This window comes from Triturus cristatus, chromosome 8 (genome assembly GCF_964204655.1).
Source record: "Triturus cristatus chromosome 8, aTriCri1.1, whole genome shotgun sequence".
Classification (NCBI taxonomy): Eukaryota; Metazoa; Chordata; class Amphibia; order Caudata; family Salamandridae; genus Triturus; species Triturus cristatus.
Window position 1 is genome coordinate 1099733756 of NC_140591.1, and position 19352 is coordinate 1099753107.

The 19352-nt window shown below is 42.4% G+C and overlaps 1 protein-coding gene across 1 annotated transcript in view; it reads right to left on the reverse strand.

The window, feature by feature from the left end:
* The window catches only part of SEPTIN10 (septin 10), a 445878-nt gene extending 427491 nt beyond the window's left edge, over positions 1 to 18387 (reverse strand). The window contains exon 1 of the mRNA XM_085622645.1: positions 18126 to 18387. Within this exon, the coding sequence (XP_085478771.1) occupies positions 18126 to 18329 (204 nt within the window). The 5' untranslated portion in view covers positions 18330 to 18387. The remainder of the gene's footprint in view (positions 1 to 18125) is intronic.
* Positions 18388 to 19352: the final 965 nt, after the last annotated feature.

Here is a 19352-nt window from a genome sequence, read left to right on the forward strand (position 1 = left end):
CACTGCCCTGGCAGGCTGAGTGTCTGGGCATAAGACAAAACAGAGAGACGACATGGCACACATCCCAGTGTGCCATGCCCACACCTACACTGCCCTGGCATACATCAGCCACCCCTCTAGCTGGGTGCCATATGCCAGTGGTGTGGGCACAAAGGCAGGAGCCCTGTGCCCCTACAGTACCCAGGTCCATTCCTGGGCCCTGTACGTGCAGTGCTGCCATTTAAGAGTACATGGTGCTGGGAGCTTGTCAAACACGAACTCCACAGCACCATAATGGCAGCACTGAAGACTGAGAAGTTTGGTATCAAACTGCTCAGCACATTAAACACACACTGATGCCAGTGTGGGATTTAATGTACCAAGCACCACAGAGGGCATCTTAGAGAAGCCCCCTGAAACCTAACCTACAATCCACGTCTGTTCTGAGGCTGCCTAGGCTGCCACACAGCAGACATGTTGCTGGACCCCTGGGTAGGAGAGATCCTGCTCTCCTGGGTCTGCAACAATGCACATCCTGGGCGAGGTGCTAAATCTCCTCCCCCAGGATGGGCAGGGGGAAGCTTCAAAGGCATGCCACCTCAGTGAGCTTCCCCAGGCCACTGCAACCCCCCACTCTGGCGGGAAGCTTGGCTGGAAACCCCAAATAAGGACAGGGGATGTGCCAGCCTGCCAACCCCAACCCTCAGGTGAGGGAGGCGAGGTGAAGCACATCTCCGGGCTCTCGCCATCTTGAAGATGGGAAGCCCTGCCCAATCAGGCTTAGGCTACTGCCCCCCTCCCACAGGAGAGAGGCAAGACAGGGGGTGTACCCACCCCAGGACAGGGACCCGTTGGTCCCTGCCCTTCACCTACCTGTAATGCCCCTAAATCTAGTATTTAGGGGCACCCTGAACCTTCCTTCCCCAGATTCCAAAATCCGAAGAAGAGCTAGAAGAAAGAAGACCTGCCCTGCAGCTGCTAAGAAGAGGAAGACACCAACTGCTTTGGCCCCAGCCCTACCGGCCTGTCGACCCTCGAACCTGCTCCAACCCGGCATCTCTTGTGGCCAGCAACCTCACAAACCCCGGAGGACCTGGCTATCTTTTGACTCTAAGACCCTGGGACTCCCATGAGTAGAGGCTCTTCTCAAAACCTATTCTAATCCCTGGCATCAGCCCGGAACCGCAAACCCTTCACACTCTGCACTCCCCAAGCCTGGCCTGTGCCGGAATGAACAAAGACCACGAGGACGACCCCACGGCGACTGTGACCCCGAGTCCGGCACCCAAGGACCTCCCTCGACACTCCTGAAGAAGCGTGCAGCCTCAGAACCCGGTGCCCCCCCAACCGCGATCAACAGAGGGAAAGATTTCCCGACACCAAAAGGCACCCCTGCAGCCGGCACCCCGCGGCCCCCTGTGCCCAATCCCGGGGTTCCTACCTATCCTCCAACTACCCAACTTACCTCTCGAAGTGGTGGTGGCACCTGAAGAATCTTCGTCCCCGAGCTTGCAGTCTTTTTCTAAACCGGAGCTTTTCCATTGAAACCAATAGAGCGCCAGAAGGCTCAAAACCACCCTGCACCCAGCCGCCCGAGTGGCCCTGGCAGTGCAACCTCTACACCTATCTACTTCCCCACTTGCCCTGAGTAAGTGACCAGCAGCCCAGCTCCCACAGCCGCGTGGCCTGCTAGTCAGCAGCCACCAACCACGGCCCCCCTACCTCTCATAGGATAACATTGGGCCTACCTCTCTCTGCACCCGGCTGCCCCGGAGACAGGAATGGTAAGAATACTGGTGTAAAGGTTTCCTAGGGTAAAATAAAATTGATGATCAGTGGATATTTACTAGCTCATTGTGTGTGAGAATGTATATGGGTCCAAATGAGTGTTGTGTGTATGAATGTGTAGAGTTGGTAAACTCAGCTGAATCAGTTTTACTTGGTAGCAGAGGCATGGTTAGTATAGTTAGTTAGGTGAGGAGTGTATTTGAAATTTTGAATTATTGATTTATGTTTTCACCAAAACCCGTTATGTATTGATTTATGTTGTCTGGAAATTCCAGATATATTGAATAGCGGGTGGCGAGTGGACGCCACACTGCAGTGAGGTTATTGGTCTGGATCGAGAAAGTGCTTCTAGTCCTGCATAACTTTCAGCACTAAGTTTGGGGAATTTCTTGTATGTTAGTGAGAATAATTCATAGTGAGGAGTTCGCTGGTGAAATGTTGGTATTATATCACCTAGAAAGGGTAATTCTGAAGGAGTAGCAGGTTCTCTGATGCTTGTGGGAAGAGTAAGCGGAAAGGTTTTACTCGTAGTGTGTGAAGAGTAAGCAGAAGGGTTTTACTCGCAGTGAAAGAAGTCCTACTATTCTTTGAATTAGTGGGTCAGACACAATAGCGAATGTTTATACGTTGTTAATTAATGAATTTGTGAGAAGAATTGTGAGAAAATAAGTGTTCGCATTACCTTGTGAAGGAGGGGTCAGTTGCGGGTGCTGCACTGACGTCACTGAGAGCCGCGCTGGGATTGATTGAAACAGCGGGCGTATAGTTGATGCCAAATTGTAAAGGAGGGGTCAGTTGTAAAGAGTGATACAGATGTCACAGAAAAGCCGCACAAGCATTGGCTGAGCGAGCGAGCAGAGTAAAAGTTGATTGGACTGCGGACTAGAAAACTCTCTGGTATTGGAGACCTATTGGAATTATAGCAAGCGTTTGATTGGTCATCAAAATAGAGATCCAGAGAATAAGAATAGATAGTGGAGATTGTATGTACGATCCAACTTTAACAGGGACTAGACCAGATAGAAGGTTTGTAGGGTTTGCTTACGAGCAGTACCTTAATAAGCATAAGCACGCAATGTACGGAAAAAAAGAGAAAAATGACATTTATGCAAAAGCTTAAGAATTATTTCAAAAAGGACAAACCCATTAAGAGTAGAGAGGGGATTCTCATTCCTCCTCCAAATACGCCTGCATCATACATGATGGTGGAGAGAGGCCATCATACCTGTGTATGGTTAGAAAATTGGGTGGAATACACAAAGGATGATGGTATATTAGCATTTCCTGAGTACGGAAGTTTTAATGAAAGAATATTGTACAATTTACGAACACGAATGAATGAATTAGAACCCAGACCTAGATTGACTCAATATGAAGCTTTAGAAGAATGGGAAATGGAAGCCTTTGAGCATGACAGACCACGAAGTAACAGGACCTTAAGCAAATATTACCCAAAATTTCCCTGAGAGACTAGAGATAGTCAAATGAAACAATGGAGACAGGTCATGGTGACAGAAGGTTTATATTCTGTGTTAACATCAGTAGAGCAGATGGGAGGTAAATGTACAGAGAAGACCAAGCACTTGACCATGAATGATAGCGGAGAAACAGAAGAAGGGTATTTAGAGGACGTTTTGATGAAAAGTCCTCCACCTTATAATGATGGATTCAATAGGATGACACCTAGTGCCCCGATGATAGGAACACCTATGGTTCCACAGATAATACATGACACTGCAGACAGGGTACTTCAAGAAAAGGAAAGGGAAACAATAAATAAGAATAAAGCATGAACTGATACAGAAAATAACTCACATGAATATACATCCTGATGCCTTGACCATACCAGTGACAATAGGTCCGGTAGTTCCATTATATGGCGAAAATTCAAACTGTCCTAAAGTTCCTGTAATGCCTACCCCAAGTATAGAACCTAGAAAAGAAAAGGTAATAACAGATGATCAAGCAAGTGAATGTGATTAAGAAAGTGAATGTGAATCAGTAATATCATTGATGGATTTGCCCATAAGGGAACCGATGATGGAAACCCATAAGAGAAACTTGCCCAGTTGTTCAAAGGAAGTTAGATTAGAAACATCATCAGGAACTAGAAGTGCCACAATAGTAACCCCAGATGATATAGAGAAATGGTCTCAAGAAATAGAGAAGCCAAAATCACAGCCAAAGATATCGGACATTTTTAAATTAAGAGTCGAGTTGGAAGAAATGGTTGCTGGAAATGTGGGTCTAGACAGGATAAACACATACAGTGAAGAAGAGTTATTGTTTATTTGTAGAAGCATTACACGAAATACAAAGGCATTCCATGAAAAACTGACAAATTTGGCATCGGAAAAGGGAATTGACATAGGGAAATCAAAGGTGTTGCTGAAACCATATAGAGCAGAATTTTCTGATAAGGATTTGGAGAACATGAATGTGTCTGGAAGAAAGTTACAGATCATAGAGTTGTTATTTCTGTGTTACAAAAGTGGGAAGATCGTGGCAGATGGAAAGTTAGATTGGCAAGGAAAAACAGAGAAGCACAGGTAAATCGAACGACATCTGAATATGTCATGAGGGAAACTGAAAAAGCTGAAAGGTTGTATCCGATGAGAGAAGTACCCGGAGGGGGGTACGTACATGTGCCATGGAATAGACAGCATATATATATTTTTTTTTACGAATGTTTTCCCAAAATTGAGAGAGCAACTGTAGTGGAGACGGAGTTTTAGATGCACACATTGCTATGTTAGCATAAGCGTCTTAGAAGTTAGAAACGCCATCTTGCCACTTTTGCTGCTTTTGCACACGACACTGCAGATAGTTGTTATTATATGAAATCTGCTTGCCTGCCTTTTCTTCACACGAGAACGGTCTGTTGTTCACATCCCTAGACGTGCACCGTGACCTTGGTCTGAACATTGTGTGCAGAAACAGTCAGGGCCAACAAACAATGTATGCTTTTGAATTCAGGTTGATTGGCCCACGCTCTAGCCATAACACGCACACAGCTGCAAATATCTGAAACTCGAGCGCCTTTAATATTGCAGTTTGCATGCATTAGACACACACTTTGGAGAAGACTTTTTCCAGACACAGAGCAAAGCTGATCCTGTGATGTGATTCACCTAAGCTGATATTTACGGTATGGGGTTCCCCATTCAAACTTAGAGGCCTTCTATTAGTTTAATAATACTAGCTTACAAGTGAAGGGAGGGTGGCTGTATTCTACTATCATTTGTAATAGGATTTCTCCCTTCATTTTGGTATTGTAACAATGCTGATGGTTTTATTTTTAATCATTTATCTGCTTATCTTAGCCAAAGTACTGCATCTTCAGACACGTAGTTTATAAAATAAACGTTTTAAACTTTACCGTGTCTCTGATTACTCTTGTTGTGGACTGATATGAGAATAATAACGAACAGGTATTTCTGATTCCCACCATTCCTGAGAGTACTCTAAGTCGCATGTTCTGGGTTGTTTAATCATTGGTCGCTTCGAGATAATACGGTGAGCGAATGAGACACTGATGCTAGTCGGATAGGGATTCTGGGTACTGAGGTGAGTTTTTGGTACACTACAATTCACTGAGGACCTGGTTTGCTGCGCATAGTTCTGTGCATGAGCAGAATCCCTGCAACAAAACCAGTGGAATGGTACAGACAGGTTGAGAGGTTTGTGAAAGTTTCAAAAGTTTTATTGAAGGATCTGGATGGTCTGTTTGACATAGTAGTACCTGCAGATTTGTGGACAGAATGTAAGATTACTGTGGATTGGCCTAGTGAGGAATATCCAAGAGATGCAAAAACAGGAGCCCCGTCCGAGGATGTAATGAAAAAGTATCATCAGGTAATCACCTTTCTAAAGAGTAAAATTACCTCAAAAGAAACCGATTGGGTAAAGATAGACAGAACAACTCAAGAAAAGGATGAGTCTGTACATGCCTACTACGAAAGTCTTTTACAGGTGTTCAAACAGTATAGTGGGTTTGAAAGTTTAGAAAATAAAGACATGACTCATTTTGTGTATCGATTTGTGTCTGGGCCGAGATTGGATACATCTCAAATGATTAAGCAGCACATGCTGTGCTGGCAGTCAAAGGCCATTGACGAAATTTTAAAAGATGCAAAATATTGTGGGGACGAAATTGATAACAAGCAAAAAGCTTTAGAAGAAAAAGTAATGTGGGCTCAAGTGAAATTAGCTGAACAGCAGGAGCTCCAATTAAATAAACAGTCAGAAAATCAAGGAGAGCACAAGGTCAAAGTGATAATAATGGGGGAAAGCCCAAGATTAAATCGGGAAGAGGCAAAGAAAAAATGTGCCTGTCATGGGGGCGGGAAGTTGGGACATTGGAAGAACGAGTGTAAATCTATACAAATTAATAATGCCCTGAATCAAAATTTAAATCCCCAGACGCAGAATGAGGTGTGAATGAGTCATCAGCGACAGGGTATAGATCTTCAGAGTCAATTGCCACCTGCCCCTAAATCATATTTTGTGAGTCAAGCCAAGTACAGTGTGGACGCCGGATTTCCAGAAAGAAGTGGTAAGAAAATGTTTGGAACATCACAGTTTCTTTTGCAGGACCCACTGATTGATTATGATCATGAATGACGGTGCCCGAGGGGGGGAGGAAGGGGAGTGCGTACTTGGCGCATCCCTACCGGTAGATCAGTCAGGTCCTTACATAGAGGGTAAAGTAAAGGGAAATGATATTACCTTCTTGTTGGATACTGGTGCTATCAGGTCTACTGTGAGAACAGCAGACATTCCTAACCTGCCCCTCTCGGGAGAGAATATACAAGTTGTAGGTGTTTCAAACAAACGGTTTAGCACTCCAATCACAGAACCCATGAAGTTGCAAATTGGTAATTTCAAAGAAATACATATGTTCGTAGTTTGTGACTCAAGCCCTGTAAACTTGCTAGGGAGAGATCTGTTGTGCAAAATGAATTGCACTATATTTTGCACACCGGATGGTGTTGCAAAAAAACCCCAGATGAAGATGGAGTTTACAAGTTCATGTTAGCTAACAGGGAACAGAAGTAAATGAATTATATTCGATGATGACACAAAATGAATTACCCGCAGAAGTCAAACTGACTGTAAATGTAGATATATGGGATTTTACTGGAAAAGAAATAGGATTAATGGCAAATGTAGATCCCGTAAAAGTCACTGTGAAAGAAGGTGTTGTTTACCCGAATACCTGACAATACAAAATGAGTCCAGAAGTAAAGGCAGGTGTCGCAGCAGAGATAGAGCGGTTGGTTGAACAAGGTATCTTGAAAGAAATAATGAGTAGCCCTTGTAATTCACCCATAATTGGCATTAAGAAACGTAACGGGAAATATAGGGAGGTTCAAGACCTCAGAAAAATTAACAAGATTGTTGTACCATTCTGCCCAGTAGTGCCTAATTCAGCTGTGATTCTTTATCAGATAACATGGAAAGCAGGATGGTTCACAGTAATTGATTTATGTCACGCATTCTTTTCTATTCCATTGCATCCAGATAGTAAGTTTTTATTTCCGTTCAAATTTGAAGAGCATGTTTATGCCTGGAATCGTGAGCCTCAAGGGTACACTGAAAGTCCTTCAATTTTTAATCAGATTCTCAAAAGAAGCCTTGAATCGCCTGTATTGCCCTGAGTCAGTCCTGGTGCTTATATGGACGACCTGTTGGTGGCGTCAAACACACGAGACAACTGTGTTACTGATTCAATTGCATTGTTAAATCATTTGGTAAAGGGCGGATATAAAGTGTCCCCTGAAAAACTTTAGTTTTGTAAAAATTCAGTTAAATACCTGGGACATCAAATAGAAAGAGGAGTTAGAAGGGTGACCTCCGAAAGAATCAGAATAATAAGAAATGCCACGAACCCAAAAAGAAATAAGAATGTTCCTTGGAGTTGTAGGGTATTGTAGATAGTGGATTGTAGGGTTTGCTTTACTAGCCAAACCTCTGATACAAATGACCAGAAAGAGAGAAAAGGATCGTATAGAATGGGATGAGGAAAGTATAGGATCTTTCAGAAAATTGTGCGAGTATTTGTGTGAAGCACCTGCTTTAGGTATGCCCGACTAGTCAAAAGAATTTGCATTGTTCTGCTATGAGAGGGGTAATTGTGCGCTTTCAGTCCTAACACAGAGACACGGATTAATGAGAAGGCCAGTGGCATATTTTTCTGCTACCTTGGATCCTGTGGCCTGTGCATTACCAGGTTGCCTGAAAGCTGTGGCTGCAACTTGCGTAAGCATAGAACAGAGTGAATCAATTGTGATGGGACACCCTGTCAAGGTGCATGTTCCTCATGCAGTGGTGATTTTACTGACCAGGACCCGAACACAGTACCTGACTCCCAGTAGGCTGACAAAATATGAAAGGATAATACTGGGAGCTGAAAATGTGACAATAGTGATGTGTACTGTTCTTAATCCAGCTACCTTGCTACCTGATCCTTATGAAGAAGAAGTGAGAGATGAGGTTGAGCATGAATGTCTCGATATGACTGAATTTAGCACTAAACCACGTCCTGACATACAAGAGGAACCTTTGAAAAATACAGAACATGAGCTGTTTGTAGACGGCACATGCATGAGATACGAGGAGGGAGGATTGAGTGCTGCTTACGCTGTATGTACATTAACTGGACTAGTCGAAGCATCCTATTTACCAGAGGTTAGATCTGCACAAGTAGCTGAACTGATTGCTTTAATTAAAGCATGCAAAATTGGGAAAAATTGGAGAGTAACCATATTTACTGACAGTCAATATGGTTATGGGGTTGTGCACGATTCTGGCCAACTGTGGATGCAGAGGGATTTCCTGACTTTTTCCAGGGACCCCTATCAAAAATTGAATTTTTGTGAAAGAATTACTAGAGGCAATTCAATTACCAAAAGAGGTGGCCGTGGTTAAGTGTGCTGCTCACCAATCAGGAAATGACTATGTGACAGCTGGTAACCGATATGCTGACCAGGTTGCCCAACATTGTGCAAGGCATAAGATTGCCTTAAACCAGAAAATCAAAACTTGTGTTATCAGCTGCCAACTTATGCTACTTGCAGGAGTGGGGACCTGGGAGGAGGTGAAAGATCTGCAGGATGCAGTAGACATGAGAGAAGAGGAAGAGTGGGTGAAAATATGATGTCAAAGAAGGGCAGAAGATGGTGTGTGGGTTTGTTATGATGGCAGACCAGTCACGCCAGACAATATGCTTGCGCCAATGGCTAGAATGTACCATGGAGACACACATGTGGGCAGGGGTGCAATGATTCGACTCTTCAGACAAGATTGGTTTAACGCAAAGTTCAGGAATGTAGCAGAGAGCCTTTGCCAGAGATGTTTAATATGTGAACAAGTGAACTCTGGCAGGAAAACTGTGGTCAGCAGGGGAAAGATTGGAAAGGCAGAAAGCCCATTTTTGAGACTCCAGTTAGATTGGGTGGAAGCATACCCGACCTGAAGAAATGACAGCTTGACAGTGGGCAAACTTTTACTAAGAGAACTTATTCCTAGATTTGGTTTTCCAGTAACGATTAAATCAGATAGAGGGTCTCATTTTAATAATGAAATAATTCGACTAATCTGTGAAGCATTCAAGGTCAAACAAAAATTGCACTGCGCTTACCATCCAGAGGCTTCTGGAGTGGTAGAACAATTGAATGGCACAATCAAGTCAAGACTTGGAAAAGGTGTGTGCATCCACCCCACTGGAATGGCCTGATGCTTTGCCTCTTATTCTGATGGGACGCAGAAGTATTCCAGACAGAAATACTGGATTGAGCCCCCATGAAATACTGATGGGATGAGCAATGAGACAAGCATGTGTAACAGGACACAAGCTGTCGAATATAACTGATAACTTGCTTTTGGAGTATTGCAAAGAGTTGGCTGAAAGAGTGCGTTCTATCTCTTATCAGGTTGGGGAAGACGCTTTCAGCAGACAGCTGAGCCACTCGCATGATCTGAATCCCGGTGACTGGGTAGTTATGAAGAATCACACTCAAGAATCGTGCATGGCACCAAGGTGGGATAAACCGTATCAAGTTATATTGACTACCTCAACCACTGTAAAGTGTGCAGGGTTGCCTAATTCGATTCATGCAAGCCATACCAAAAGGGTACCAGCTCCTGAAGAAGAAGAGTTACAATTGAAACCAGAAATCGAGGGTGCTGAAGGTTGTGCAGCTGAAGAACTTCCTATAGAAGATCCTGAAGTAGTTGCCCAAGATCAACCGAGCACTTATCAGGACGACTGGATCCCAGTGGTGGACATACCTGAAGTACTTATAAGAACTAGAAGTCAAACACAGATAGACAGGAGGAGAGTGAGGACCAGACAGGAATAGAAGAACTCGCTCAGGAAAATAGGGAAACGACTGTTAGGGATCCTGAGCAGGAACAGTCAAGGAGAGAACAATATACTCAGACAGAAGAAACTCAAAGCCCCATTACTGAGTCTGAGGAGGGACAGTTAGGATTTAGAGAAACCATTTAGGCAGAAGAAGGTAAAGAGGTAAAAAGACCTGAACAGGACCAGATAGGCATAGAAACGCACGTTCAGGATACAGAAGAAAAACCAGACATCACTAATCCTGAACAGGGTCAGATTAAGGTAGATGAACCTATTCAAGCAGAACAGGCCGAAATAATAAGCCCTGGACAAGGTCAGATAGAGAGGAAATCTGAAGACTAAGCTGATCAAGTTGTGCCAAAGTCTAAAGAAAATAAAAGGAATCTTGAAGAACCTGGCAGTGCAGTGAAGTTTAAGAAAAGTCGAAAAGGTGATAATTGGCAAAGAATTATCAAGAGACTGAGATATCGACTTAAGACAATCAATGAAGAACCTGATCAAGTAAATGAAGTAACTAGTCACTCAGGACCTTCCAAAGTAATACCAAAAGCGAAGGAGTCAGAGGTTGAAGAGTTTGAATAACAAATTCAAAGGTCCGGAATGGACATATGTTATTCTTGAAGACTTTGAAAATCTTGATTTAAATGAAGAAAGTGATTAAGAACGGAGTGTTGAACAAATTAAAGAAGGAGTGAGACCAACCTGAAAGAGAAAAGACGCTTAAGGTGTTATCTCATACCAGGTTCTGAAGTTAAGAAGATATAATCTTCTTGCCCAAGATGTCTGATAATAATGTTGCTAGAAAACCAAAACAGAAGTGTTGTAGGATCTGTATATGTAGTTTAATATTAGTGCTCATAATATGGGTGATATTAGCAATAGCGATTCCCTATCTAATGGATACTGACAAATAAAATAGTAATAACACACACACAGAAGTTGCAAACGTTAAAGGAGATAGAGTAGACTTAGAAACACCAGATGAGCTAGATTTACACCACAGAGTAGAGAAGAATGAAACTGATTTAAATGTATTTGCAATTCTTTTAGTACATTATGTAGAAACTATGGAAGTTGTTACGTTTGCATGAAATTGCAAAGCTCAGTAGCGAAAGGGGTAACTTATCATCATTTATCCTTGACATATGGTATTTCTTGTAGTGTACTGGCTAGTTTATTCTATAGAACTGGAAAACTGTAGTATTATTATTCAAATGTAGATGTAATATTTTCTGAAGTTCCCATGCGAAAGAGCATGAACCCTGTCCTAGTACTAGAGACTCATAATTCATGGGTGAATATTTCCTAACAATGAAGACACTAGATATAGCTGATGCACATAAACGCAACTTAACCTGTAAATTGCATGAAGAAGAAAAGGTATTTTTGAATTTAGTAGAAAACAGGAGACAGGATTTCCAAACAAGAGCCTCTGATCCGAAACCTCACATACCTAAATGGGCTGAAAGGGAAGACCTTTTAGTAACTGGCAAGACTTTGAAAAGAAAGTGAAAATCTGTCTCCATAGACTTAAACCAGAAAATAACAACGTATTTATTAGTTCCAGTGAGTGAGAACATAACTTCCTAGTTATTGGGGGTTGGGGACTAAAAGGAGGAACTGATCCAGTATTCCCTGGAATGTATTATAATTGTGGAAACAAAGCCTATTTTAGGTTACCTGATCACTAGTATGGGAGTTGCTATTTTGGAATAGTATTCCCTAAAGTCTATCATGTTAAAAGAATCACTGGAAACAATAACGACAGTAGTGAACTAACTAGATATAAAAGAGCTAGTTTTTCTGAAATAGTAGGTTATATATTTGGGGCATCGATACCTTCAGTGGGGGTTCTGCTAAATTCTCAGAAAATGTCAATTGTCAACAGTAGTTGATTGGTTATCTACTGACACTGGTGGAGGATTTCTACTGATCAATACAGAATTAGTTGCGGTTGATCTATGGTTTTGCAAAATCGACTTGCACTTGATATCTGATTGGCAAAAGAGGGTGGAGTCTGTAAAATGCTGAAAGCGCAACATTGTTGCACGTATATACCTGACAAAAGTGTAGGGATTGGAAGATATATTAAAAATATTACACATTTGGAAGAAGAACTGAAACCACTGGAGGTTGACAGTGTATGGAAGAAAATAACAAATAATTTTTCCACCATCAGTAGTTGGTTTTCTAATATAGGTAAAGGTATCTTAAGTCAAATATTATTGCCAATCATGGGCATAACTTTGCTAGTTTTAATGATAATGTGTTGTCGCAAATGCAGTGGGGAAAGAAAGAAGTACGAAATGAATGAGAAAGGTAGGAAAAGAAAATTAGAAGAAATACGACTTGAAGAATTGATGGGAAATATTTACAAATGAATGAAAGGATCACAATTTAAGAAAGATAAGGGAAAGAATAAAAGATTTGAAGACATTGAAATGGTAGAATGCTAAAGTTTGCATCTGGTTTAATAGAATTTAGTGATGGCATCAAATGCCATCAGAGAGGGGATTGATGGAGCAAGGTTTCCCATAAAAAGAAACTTGCTCGCATGTAATCCTCTCGAATAACCTGTAACACTATAATCAATCTGTCCATGAGTACTAACAGTGCACCACATTCAACATATTGTATCTAGGGGACGCTTTCCTATGTGCCTTACTAATGAATGACCCGAGTATCCTAAAATGGCCACCGAAAACGCGGGAATTCTTCTGAGCATGTGTCTACTACATCTACATAGTATGACGGTTACTGTCGCTTGGGGGGGAAACTTTGCAGCTGCGCAATAGCTTCTAAAATGGCCGCTTTAAAGTAAAGCACTAACGCACATGCTGAGCCGAAACTAACCCATGCAAGTTCTACTAAGCTATTAATGCAAAAGATGTATTAAGTAAATGGGGTTAGAGTAGAAGTAAGTGGTATACAGTGAATTAATTTAAGTTTGCATTCTAACGTGTTTTTCTTTGACTTTATTAATAGTTCACATTTGAGCCTTGGAGGGTGACTGCGCCTCTGTTCCCTTGTGGCTTCTACACATGCGCAAACGTCTGCTTGTTCTGAACAAGTAAAGTAAATTGACTGGCTGCCAAACCCTAAGCCCAGAAAGGACATGGGAAACCAACTTTTGACCCTACGAGAGGAAAGAGAAGCAACATTGTATTGCAGACTTATCGATCCACATATGAAATGCTTGTGGGAATAAAGCTTGTGTGTATTAAAATTAAGAGGCGAGGAACAAGACAATAGACTAAAGAAAATTGATTGCACTTAGTTTGGTGTGATGTCCTCACCCCACTGCTTGGCCCAATCAAATTGCGGGTGAACATGGAATTGAAACATTTGGGGGTGGATCATACATTTGAATTGGTATAACAGAGGCTAAGTTCTAGATAGTTAGACACACTTGATGCTGAGATGCTGTTGCTATGGTGAGATGCTGCCCGATTTTACTGCAATCTGACTGAAGAATCCAACACTAGGGAAAATTCACGAAACAACCGAATAGGCACATCTAGGAAGGGGTCCGGACGAGCCTGAGACGGAAAGAGTAGCACCAGAGAGGGGTGTAACGCTGGCGTTACACTAGAAGAGGTCACCTTACGCTGTCCCGAACCTGTCCTGAATCCTTGACTCTCTGATGTCGGGGTCCTCACACTTCTAGGTAAATATTCCTGTAGGGGTAAATTGCTCCGTACTTGATCTCTGTCCTTTCTCTCCTCAGGTGCTGTCATTGCAAGAATGTATTCATGCAAACTGATTATATGCTAACTGTACTATTTTTTCCTGATGGAGACTTCTGGTATATTCATGTGTATTTGATTTGACTCACAAAATTATTAATCCAGATAAACTTTTAAAACTCCTACTGAGTCTGTGGTTCTTTAAAAAAAAAGTTAAATGCATTATCGTATTTCCTCCCTATTCTAATCTACTACTAGATTTTATCGAATTGTTCATTTACTCAGGAGACAGGAATGGTAAAAATACTGGTGTAAAGGTTTCCTAGGGTAAAATAAAATTGATGACCAGAGGCTATTTACTAGCTCATTGATTGTGTGAATGTATATGGGCCCAAATGAGTGTTGTGTGTATGAATGAGTTGGGCTGGTAAACTCCGCTGCATCACAGCTAGAACCACAATGTCATCACAGGTGTTGTTGGTGACCGAAATTGGTTTATTTTGGGACTTCACGTTCTGGAAATTCTATAACAAAAATACCTCGTGTTTTTCAAAATGTGATTGACAGGCCTTAAATTAGTCATAATAGAGTTTCAGATCTTGACAGAATATACTAAGTCAACATCACTAACGCAAGTAGAAGTTTGGATTCCATTTAAGACCTGGAGGGAAATATAATCCCTTATGGAACCTACCTTAATTTTTTTTCTTTTGGTTTGATTTCAGGTTGGAAGATCTGAGGTGCCTAAGATCTGTGAGTGCACTTTTTACCTTTGGACTTTGCACGTTTAATTTCTTCTGTTCAAATGCTTAATTTGGATGCTCTTTGGAGTACCACCACAAAGAAGAGCAGTTACAGCATGCAAGGTTCTTTAAATGGTCTGCCAAAAAATGACTACATTGAAATTAAATTCTGACTATCAGGACTAGAAATGTAAATGATATAAACATTTTTTGTTTGATTTTTGTCATTCAAGTTGATTGGATATTTGTGTTGTATTGGTCTTTATATTACACTTTCCATAAACTTTGTGAATATAAATTGTTGAGTGTAGATACACCATATGGATAATGTTGTGCTTATTTTCCTGCTAGAAAAGACAGTAGACAGGACACAGTGTTAAAATGTACCTATGTGTCTTTAACAGAATCCAAACCTCTTCTCGTGTTAGTGATGGAGATACTACATAACGTATACAGTGGCCATTACTAGATCGCTAATGCTATGGATGTGCCAAACGATGTGGAATTCTGAAAATAGCCAAGTTGTCAATAAAACAGATCCTCCTTACTAAACCTAGCTATACAACCCAGCGGTATGATGTTCAAGGCTGTACTGAGATGAATGTTTAAAGAAACTGGAAACATTCATTATATCATTGCTGCTATGAAACTCACGAACTTTTATGTAAAGTAAAAGATGTTTGTGATTTTAGTATCTTCTGTTATGTGTCATTTAATTTGATTTTTGAATTTATATGATGTGCTTTTTATGACCAGTGAATTGGTCGAATAAAGATTTTTGACTGACTGCAAGATTCCCAAAGATAAGTTGTTCAGTGCTAAGTCTTTTTAGGCTAAGAAGACGCTCTTGTGATCCTTTACAAGATGTCCATTGCTTTAACTGTGCAAGTCACTGATCAGGAGCCAACAAGAAGAGCCTTGCTTGAACGAGCTGAAAGCAGCGCTGAATTCTGCAGCTTGCCAAATGGTCAGTCACATCTGACCCCGCAATGCACATCCCTTGCGGATGCCAGACGAGGCCCAGAGGGGAGAGTTGCACATCCTGTCGCTTCCCGATCTGTAAATGTGAGAAAAAAACAGCGGAACATCTGCCCTCACTCATTTTGTGTGGACGTAAAATAAATCAGTCCCGCACTTCATCTGGCCAAAAGCACAGAAGACTCAAGGCTATCATTGTGTAGATAAAAGAATGTTCACCACATGTTCATTTTCATAGAATTACACGATCCTCCGCCCTCTCGTGCAGACAAAAACACAAGTACACACACTTCTTTCACAACAGAAAATGAGAATCCCTATATTGTCACTTTGGAGGCATATCTGACCACGTTTTTACGAAATGACCACATTTGCTGAGGTTGCATTCCAAAGGGGGATGGGGAGCATGACGCTGGCTGTAGGTCTGGTGATTTAAACTTGGCAGGCATTTATATGTTTGTTTTCCTCCAGCTCGCTCAGGAGGACTTCCCACCAGATGCAGGACGGCGAGTGGCAATGCGATTCGATAAGCTACAGATTGCAAGGGAATGTTTAACTTTGTCACATTTCAACTCCATATTTGCTAAGCTCTACCAATTTAGAAGTGTCTCCACAGACACAGTTAACGTTTTTTGCAACTTTTCAGATTTCCATCGTTGTGCTTCATTCCAAGAATCAATTGCTGTAATCAACTGTAAAGTAATACACATAATATTTAATGTAATAAACCTCGTGTGGGTGCTGCATCAGTCTGGTTACATTTACACAACTCATTCTCATCTGAGCTGATTAAAGACAGACATTCCTGTACACTCATAAAACAACACCAAACCATATGTTTGTCAGCGTAGTACCACCCAAATCCAGTAGTACAACACATCCAACACACATACCGGCACCCACAATAATAAAACATGTCAGACAACCTGCTTGCACCTCCTTGTGCACAGCAAGGTAGCAATGCTAAGTAGGTGGCAAAGAGACAGCTTACTCTGAACCTTCTGAGAAAGGACCAACAAAACACGTTGTGCTGATGGATTCTGCTTCTGCATTCCTCATGAACCTTTGTATATGTGAACATTCCAATGCATGGTGTATACACTTACACTGGAGCATTCTACACTCTCACAATCAATCAGGCGCGCAACACCCATTGGGCTCACAGGGCTTCAGCCCCCCCCCCCCCCCCCCGTGTGGCAGCCCGGGATGAGACAGCCTCGCGGCGCACACACAGCCGCACCCGAGCACTTCACAGGTCTTTAAAAGACCATTTGCATGTTAATGAGGCCTCGCTGTTGTTTCACCCCTTCTAAGAGCCCCTGCAGCTCTGCCTATGACTTAAAAGATTCAGCCCCCCCCCCGAAATTTTTTCTTAGCCCCCCCCCCCCCGAAATTTGGCTCTAGTTGCGCCTCTGCAATCAATACAGTACCATTGTCACACAACTGGCAACAGCCTAACGTTTAACAGTTATATAAACTCTAAACACACTTATGCTTTTACCTCCACTTCCAAAGTACTGCGTATCCCAACACTACTGTCAGTGATTTACAAGTATCTATTCCTAAAGAATCATCACTATACATGTAACTGAACAGAATTAGCATAAGGCACCCCATAAAAACAAAAACACATCTTCACAGTGACTATAGTCAATGAGATTACCCAGGGCCATGCAGAGAGGCACCCACAACTGTGGACTTTTCCAGAAGGATATATATACACATTGCAGAATTGTGATAATTTAACAATCTGCCTTCATCTAGTGTAAGTAAATATTATTACAAGTCCGATAGATAGATAGACAGATATCCAATGTAATTACAGAAAACGTTTTGTAGTTCCTTTCAGTGATTACCAGGATTTCAATTTTATTTGCATTTAAAAGGCTAAATCTTAAATGTGCCTGCCCACAGTAAAAATACTATTGCTGTTCTAAAATATCACTCTGACAATTGGCAAACAATATACGTATTTCCTGGGTCTTAAAGGGGGTTGATTTTGAGCTGCCCAAAAGTTGGCTTGGATGTCCTACACGCACATTCCATCAACATACAAGCATCCCAATGAAACATCCTGTTTAGTTAGAGTGGTAGTCCTTTTCCTCTATGGTTTTTAGCAGCGTATATGTCTTTAATTCTTTCCTATCAGTTAGAATCACTGTTATGATTATTTCAATGCCTGAAAAATAAGTGTGAGGCAGTATACTCCTCAACGTTTGTGGTTTTTTCGCACTCAATATATTGTAACAGTAAACCTTAACAAGCTAGTAACGTCTAGAACCACACCTTCTGAAGTAGTTTTACTTTTCCCTTGAATGAAAGTGGTGATGACCACAGAGCTGAGGACGGGTCACGCACGCGCATGCAGCCCGGTCTGCGGCTGACAGAGGAGGCTGCACCGCACGCACCCCAGCTCCGGACTCCCACGGGAAACCGAACATTCCCAGCTTCAAGGAAGGGCCCAAGTCTCCGGAGTATCGAAAACTCGAAAGAAAGTAACCGAACAAAAAAGTGCCCAGCGACCAATCTCTGTAGTCGGAGCCACCCTCTCCTCTGACCCCCAACCGGTTCAGTTTAACTCACCAACTGCCGGGCGATGTCTGCGGAAGCCATGGAGCTGCTCCGGGCCTCCGGGTGGGGCAGTGGGCTCTGCTGCGGTGACTGCGGGAGGGCGAGAGGGTAGAAGGGTAGGGGTAAGTCGTCTTCGCTGTCGGCTCCCGGCCGGCCCATCCCTGACATGCCGCCCCTAACGCCCCTTTCCTCTCCCTCCTCCTCCTGCTGTATCATGCCCCTTCCTCCCTCCGAACCAGGGCGCTACTCGGGGGGGATTTTCAAATGTCTCCGAACGATCAGCCGCGGGTGCGGAACCCAACCGACCTCAACCACGCACCTCTGCCTGCCGCCAGCGACAGACACTAATTTAGCAAAATATTTTTAAAAACATGTAATGGCGCCTAATCACAATTCCTAATTGGTCTGCTTTTAACAATACGATTTAATGATACTCAATTTATCGAATTTGAAACTATTATGTGGCTGTGGCGGGATTAGAACTCGTAATCTACAAATTATTGTATGTGTTTGCGACAAACATCCAATTCACAGAGTAATCCTAACGGAGTTGAAATCTTTCCCCTTTTAAAATGTTGTCTAAATCATCAATGTTTTCAATAAAGCGGGTCTCGTTTTCCATAAATAACCTTTTGGGATTCTCCACCACCTTTGGTCCTGTTTAAAAATCCATTCTATGTGATGGATGGGATTATTTTTATTTGCTGATTAACTAGTTTGATTTAACGCGGTATAATGTACATATTGAGGGGAAAAAAAAGCCTAAATTTAAAGCGACATCTGAAGCAGCAGAGAAGTGATATAATCTGCGTGGAAATTCAAGGCAAAGCCTCATTGTCTTGAGAGTATCCACCTCATGATTTAGAAGTTTGTGTAATATTGGCATTTTCAATGGCACTGGGCCTTCTGTTTTAGAGGATATTGTTGCTGGTAAGGTGCAGCCCCTGAGTGTGGCCTACACCGTAGTATGCCCCTGCCTAGATACCTGACACAAACGACGCTCACACACTGTGTCTCGGAATCGGAGATAGACCCCCAGCGGTCTCCTCCCTTTTATTAGAACCCCTGGCCAGAGGATGCCGTTTAGCTACTTGACATACGAAGTTTTTGAGTGGCTGGCTGGGTTGAGGATTGCGCCGGAGGCTGTACCGATAGGATTGACTGCGAGTGGGCAGATCACAGGCAGGACAGTCAGCGGGTGTGTCATCTTGCCGGTTTGCTCCAGGACTCACTGGACCT